This window comes from Geospiza fortis, unplaced genomic scaffold (genome assembly GCF_000277835.1).
Source record: "Geospiza fortis unplaced genomic scaffold, GeoFor_1.0 scaffold188, whole genome shotgun sequence".
In the NCBI taxonomy this organism is placed as follows: Eukaryota; Metazoa; Chordata; class Aves; order Passeriformes; family Thraupidae; genus Geospiza; species Geospiza fortis.
Genome location: NW_005054337.1, coordinates 1,888,998 through 1,895,978, shown reverse-complemented (window position 1 = coordinate 1,895,978; position 6,981 = coordinate 1,888,998). Strand labels below are relative to the sequence as shown.

Genomic DNA, 6,981 nt, shown 5'->3' with positions numbered 1-6,981 from the left:
GGGGCTGCGGCAGGACCCGCCAGCCAAGCCCCACACACCCCCATTGCTCCGGGTGGTGTTCCTGGCACCTGGGCCCTGGGCACCCCATGGAGCCCCCCGATTCTCTCCGGGCCAGGCGTGCCCATGGCAGAGGGGCACACCGGGCACACACCCGTGTGCGGGCTCGGCCCCGAGCTCTGCAGCGTTTCACGTCGCAGGGAAAGTTTTCCCGACGGCTCCTTCGGCAGCTGTTTGGTGAAGGCAGCCCCGGCTGCCTCCCGGCTCCTCCCAGGGATCCCTCTGCTGCTATCACACACATGAAAACTTCACTGCAGAAGCAAAATGCGCTTCTGGAGCACAAATTGACACGGCACAAAGGCGTGTTCTTCTCCCGGCCTGATCCTAGCACAGACACACACCTGGGGGTGCATCCCGGGATCCACGGGAGCCATGGGAGAGATTTGCCTTTCCCTGCCTCCCTGCTGGAGCCTCCATTGCCTGCCCCTCAGAGCTCAGCAATTGCTTCCTTCCCCTTGCAGAAGCACTGCTGTCTCTAAAATTAAAATTCCCTCCTGAGGAACAAACTTAAGAGAAGGGGGAAAAGCAAACCAGCCCACGTTAGGTAGAACTTGGATGAATGGCAAGAACCCCTCCCATCCTCCTCCATGGCAAGAACCACATGGAAAACCAGGGCTCTGCAGAGCTCTGAGGGTCACAGAAAAAGGCTCAAGAGGTTTGTGGGGGTGGCAAGCCAGGGGGGCCCTCACCCCCCAGCTGCAGAATAACTCCCAGCAGCAGCAGAGCAAATGCTGGTGGGCAGGAAGGGGGAGCAGCTGCCTCCTGCTGGCTTTGTGAGTTTTAAAGTCCTTTTCTTCGCTGAATCATCGAGATCCTCTCTCATTTCCAGTGCTTCACCTGAGGCTGCTTTTCTCCCTGTGCCCCATGCCTGACCCCGTGCTGTCCCCTACCCCGATACAAGTGCTGAGCCTGACCCTGCTGCACTGCCAGCAGCGCTGCCTGCAGCTCCCAGGGCATCCCCACACCTGCTGGGGGCTCAGGGCTAATGAAACCCCAAAATCCCATGAGGAGATGAAAGCAGCTCCAGCAGTGACTGGATCCCAGCCTGGGGAATGGAGTTGCCTCTCCTGAGCTGCCTGGCTGCTCATGGGGACTCCCAGCGTGGTTTTAAATCTTCTTGAAGTTGTGCTAGGACTTGGCGGGTCCAGGAGGTCCAGCTCAGCAATTTTGTCTCCTCCCCTGCACGTGGGGCTGGGCTGTCTGAAAAACTCTTCCTGCCCTTCTCCTGGGGCTGCTCTGCAGAAGCAGCGCTTGGAGGGGCCGGGGGCTGCAGTAGGGAGAGATGCAGCAGGAGGGGCTGGGCCCAGGGCATCACTCAGGGGGCTTTGGGGGCCACCTTGTCTCGGAAGAGTGAGCCCGTGGCTCTGGGCAGAGATTTCCGCTCCTGCACCGCCTCGGGCACGGCCAGGAGCAGGCACAGAGAGAGGCAGCTCAGCTCACCCCCTGCCCCTGTGGCCTGCTCTGTGCCTGGTCATGTTCTACACCATTTACCTTTAGCATTAGTCATTTAATTGTAGGAAAGACAGTCATTCTGACAAGTGTATCTTGGACTTGCGTTTTATTTAGGAAGCTCAACTTGAAAAATTAAAAATACCCTTTTTTTTCCCCTGCTCCCTTCATAAATTAGTGACAAATTCAGGATTGATGGGCCCTGTGCACTGCCTGGGGATTCATTATCGTCACTTTTAGGGCTGTCACTCTCTCCTCCTCTAGTCAGGAATGTGAGGAGCGAAGTGTTAATGATGCTTTGAGGGATGCCAAACTCACCCCTGGGCTGCGCTCGCTGCACACAGAGGCGAAGAGCCGGAGGGAGTCGGAGAGGTTCCTAATTAGGTGCTTTTGATGCTCGGAGCCTCCTGTCACATGAGCAGCAGCTCGCACACGGCAGCGGCTGCATCGCCGGCCGTGGCAGCTCCAGCACTAAGGCGTGCCCGAGCTTCCAGCAGCTTCTCCGGAGGGACAGGCGGGATTTGCCGGCCGCTTTCCTCCCTTTGCTCCTTGGGGGCTCACACCCGCTTTGGTCCTTGCCCAGCCTCACAAACAGCCGTGCCAGGGTGCAGACGAAGCTCGGGTGTCTCCCTGCTGTGTTTCTCCATGAGCTGGGTGGAGGTGGCAGCCGTGGGGCTGGTGGGGGTCGGTGCTGCCTGTCCTGCTCTGGAGGAGGCATCTCATGGGCTGACGAACCTGAGATTGACCCTGATGTTTCACCATTCTCAGGTTAGACAGTCCTCGAGGTGCCCCTCGCTGGGGCAGCTGCCGAATCCCCTGCCTTGTGCCTTGTGCCTCGCACCGTGTACTTGCCCAGGTCTCCCAACCTCTGAAGAATTTGGAGACAACAAAGAAGCAGCCCCTTGGCTCCGTTTTTATGGTGGGGTTGTCTGTGGGACCCACCCAAACCTCCTCACATTGCCCTGCATGCTCCCAGGGAATCAAGGAATCACAGAACCGTTTGGGCCCTCTAAGATCACCAAGCCCCACCATTCCCTCAGCATGGCCAACACCATTACTAAACCATGTGCCCGAGTGCCACATCCACACTTTTTAATCCCTTCAGGGATGGTGACCCCACTACTGCCCTGTGCAGCCTGCTCCAGTGCTGGACAATTCTTGTGGTGAAGAAGTTTTCCCTAATATCCAATGTAAACCCTTCCCACGTGCAATTTGAGGCTGTTTCCTCTCATCCTGTCACTTGTTACCTGGGAGAAGAGACCACCCCACCCGGCTACACTCTCCTCTCAGGGAATTGAAGGAAAAATGAATTTTAAAAACTTATCAATCAAAATGAATGAACTTAGTACGAAACTGAAAGGAAGTGTTTTCCCACTGACAAGCTCCATGCAAGAAGTGAGCGAGCCTAGAAAGCTGTCACAAAAATCACAGTGAAAGGAATCTGAGACCTGTTTTCAGCTCCTTTCTGGTTTTCTTACTTTGGGTCCAAACACCCTCCTACTTCTGTGGTGGGGACTGAGCCAGATGCAGCTCTGAGTACTCCACACACAGCCAAGACTATTCAATAGAGGGATTCTGGATTTCCTTCAGAGAAAAGGAAGAAAAATCTTTCTGACAGGAGCAAGGGAATTGTGGAACCGCTGCCCAGCTTTACCTTCTCTGATACCTCCATTGGAAATCTGAGCAGCTTTGGGGGATTTTAAAGTTTGTACTATGGGCTTGCAAAGATGAAAAAGAAGAGGTAAAAGCCAATTAGAATTAGTTTTTTCCAAGGAAGGTGAAGTTTTAGTAAGCTTGATACAGAGAATAAAGTATGGCAGAATCCTCTCAACCGGCCCCAAGAACAGTGGAAAATACTTCCAAAAATAGTCAGGAATCATTTGCAGAAGGAAGAAAAAGAGGGTGCAGGGCAGTGCCTGCCTTACCTGTGAACCCAGGACCAGGTCCCCTGCACCGCTGGCAGCCCTGGCCCCTCTGGCCTGCTCTCCTCCCCCTGCCACCCCCATGCTGTCTTTTATAGCCTTGCTTGTCCCCCGGCTGAGCTGAGCTGGGCCACAGCGAGCTGCCACGCTCTCTGCTGGCTTCCTGTTTGCTCATCGAGCGCCTGCGGTAAAATTTCCATTACACGCTGGACAGGCAGGGTGGCAGAGAGAAGTGAGGCAAGAAATGGAACCCCAACACGTATCTGTGTTTCAGTGGTTCTCTCAACTCTTTTGAAAACGAGAAAGTGCTGTTAGACGGAGGCAGATGTGAGAAGGGGTGTCCTGGCTGTGTGGGAACTGAAGGCCATCCTGCAGCCTCGGTCCAGCTGCTCTGGGTTCCCCCTCCTTGTCCCCAAGGTGACAGAGAAGTCCTGCTCCTCAGTTCAGCAAGAAGATCCTCCTTCCACCCACCACCCCAAAAATGTGTTTCCCAAATGCTGCCTCACTGAATGGAGCCACAAGACAAAGCTCTGTCCTGCTCTGACCAGAGGTTGTGAGGCTGTCTGCATCCCCCTTCCCTCTGTCTCAGCCAGCAGATCCTCCAGCGATGCATAACACAGAGAGGAAAGATGTGGATGAGAGCAATTTATTTCAGTTTTTCATTTATCCTCACTGTGTGCAGAAGAACCATTTTGCCTGTAAAATAGAGGAGGGCAAAAGGAAAGGAGGAAAATTACCTGCCATGAAAATATGGAACCTGTCAAAAAATCCACGCCCTGGGGGTGGTGGATTTTTTTCCCCCTCCAGACCAAGAGCATTGTCTCTTGGTCTGGAGGGGAAACACCCCATGGCTGGAACGAGATGAGCTTTAAAGTCCCTTCCAGCTCCTTGTGGGAGTCTATAATTCAACAAACATAAACTGAAAATTCACTGCAATGGTCAGGGACACCTTCCACTACCCCAGGTTGCTCCAAGCCACGCCTAACCTGGCTGTGAACACTTCCAGCTATGGGGCAGCCACAGCTGCTCTGGGCAGCCTGTGCCAGGGCTTTGCCACTGTGACAAGGAAGAATTTCTTCCCAATGTCCAATCTAACCCTACCCTCTGTCAGTTTGGAGCCATTCTCACTTGGTCCTGTCATCTCACACCCTTGTTCAAAGGCACTGAGGTCAAATAAAGCCTTTTAAATATCTTTGATGTTTCTGGATGCCTCTGTGACTGAGTTTGGCGAAGGATCACTCTAAGCAGCAGATGGCTTAGATGAGTTTGATTTAAGGTGCTGCTGAAAAAGTTTCCAGTGGCAGCAGGCAGACACTTTCATGTGTGACCTGTCGGATATATCGGCTGATCGCTGTGCACAACACTGCTCGTTCAACAGCTTCAAAATGCCCCATTTTTTACCACTGTTTCAATATCGACTTCTGAAAACCGCCTCTGCTAACGGAGCAGGGTGTTTGATGCCAGCCCTGACAAATCTCCTCGTTTATAATACATGGAAATTCAGCATTTTTTAACAATTGGCCAAGATTGTGCCCTGCAGAGCCATGGGCTGGACATGCCAGGTCTTGAAGTTCTGGAGAGCTGTGACACATTGCTTACCCAGACCAGGTCTGGGAGGTGACCTTCACGGCACAGACCACTCCTGCAATGAATTGCCAAGTTCTCAGATGAGTGCTGGGGCCAGCACACAGGTTTCAGCCCACAGGATCTGTGTCTTTCTGTACAAATAAGAACCAAGCAGGTAACGAGCTCAAAAGGAAATTGAATTTGTCTTCTGACCCATTGTTCCCCCGGCTCCTTTCCAGCCCGAGAAGCCCACAAGGGGGGCAGCCCCCAGCACTGGAACTCCGCATGCCATTACCTCAGGCAAGGAGAGATTTAATCTGTTTCAGAGAAAACCGAGCCCATCTGCTGCAGAAAGAGAAAACACAACCCGAAAGTCCTCGTCTCAGGTGTTCCTGCTTGAAATTACTGTGGTTGCTCTTTGATGGTCAAGCAGACATTGTTCTCCTTTTTTCTGTTGGCTTTTTTTTTCCTGTTGGCTTTTTTTCTGTTGGCTTTTTTTTCTTTTTTTTAACCGCTCGGATCTATTTTCAGTGATGAGGGGATGGTGCTCAAGAGGCTCTGCGATGGGTCACCTCAGTGTGGGTTTGGGTCACTCTGCATGCCAGGCAGGAAGTGAAGCGCAGCTGCTCCTGCTGGCCCTGCCATGGGCAGTGGGACCCCGAAAATGGTGGGGGGCTCAGGTGCTGCTGAGAGCAGGGGTCCCACATCGGGGTTTTGGGATTGTGATGATGGCAGGTGGATGAAGTGGGGCTCCTGCCATGGGAGGTGGAACCCAGTGATAGCAGTGTGCTGCAGCTGAGCCCACGGGCACCTCGTGATAGCAGTAAATCAAATACTATTTTTTTTTTTTAATGTATGATTTAATGAGACACCTAGAAGTGTGGTTTGCAATGAGAAAAAAGGGTTTTTTTTTCTTTTTCAGTCCTTTTCTCCAGTGTCTCCATGTTATGGAGGAGGCACAAGGGAGTGTCGCCATGTGCCACACGCTCCCGGCTGGGCTGTCCAACAGGAGGTGGGAGCTGGAGCAGTGCTGGTCCTGGTCAGGGTCTGCACATCGCTGGGCTCAGCCATGCTCAAAACTCCCCACTTTTGCCCTTTTTTCAGTTCGAAAACATGGCGTGGCCCTGGCGGGGTGGTTTGCGCTGGTGCACAGACCTGCTGCATCCGCCGCGCTGCTGTGATGAAGCCTCATGGCTGGACTGCTCGAAAAGCCTTAGACCAATAGTTTGGCGAGAATAGAGTGGTTTTTGCTGTGTTCCACCACCCCAGCCTGTGGCCAGCATGGCCTCAGAGCCTGCGGCTGGGGGGGCAGGGAGGCACAGGCAGAGGGGAGGGAGCCGCCTGCCGCCCACGCAGTGTTTCCGACGTGGTAGCTACCAACAGTTTGTCACAAACAAAACAAATTCTGTCTTGTAGCCCTGAATCTAAATTAGGTCTGATAGCGCTGGTGATGGCAGCGCGAGGAACAGGAAGGTGGCGGGTGACAGGGAGTGTGAGGGATCCAAGATGGCGGCCTGGCGTGAGGGCAATGGCGGCGGCAGAGGCAGAACTCACCAGAAACGGCGTTTGAGGATGAATCAGCCATGGCTGCCTCAAGCAGGTGCAGTGTGGGAGCAGAGAGAATGGCTCCATGTATTCCAGTGGCAGGAGCAGCCCACGGGGTGGGAAGGGAGGTGATGGCTCCATGTTTGCCAGGGGCAGGAGCAGTTGCCCAGTGGGAGCTGCTGGCATGGGCACAGGGCTGGTTTGCTGAAGCAAAATAATCACAGAAGCATAGAATATGCTGAATTGATCCATAGAATATGCTGAAGGGACCCATCAGGATCACTGAGTCCAACTCCTGGCCATGCACAGGACACAAAGTCACACAATGCGCCCAAGAGCCTTATCTGAACCCTTCTCAAATTCAGACAGACTGGGTTGTGCAGATCTGAGTAAAAACGTGGCTCTATTGGGGAAAGTGTAGATCTGAGGCAAAAGAGGGATC

At 53.5% G+C, this 6,981-nt stretch overlaps 1 protein-coding gene across 1 annotated transcript in view; it reads right to left on the bottom strand.

Annotated features, from left to right (window-relative positions):
* Positions 1-6,579, bottom strand: part of CRH (corticotropin releasing hormone) — a 7,874-nt gene extending 1,295 nt beyond the window's left edge. The window contains exons 1-3 of the mRNA XM_014307483.2: positions 6,549-6,579; positions 4,415-4,503; positions 3,161-3,224 (exon numbers count right to left, since the gene is read on the bottom strand). Of these exons, the coding sequence (XP_014162958.1) occupies positions 3,161-3,224; positions 4,415-4,503; positions 6,549-6,579 (184 nt within the window). The remainder of the gene's footprint in view (positions 1-3,160; positions 3,225-4,414; positions 4,504-6,548) is intronic.
* Between the last annotated feature and the right edge of the window lie 402 nt (positions 6,580-6,981).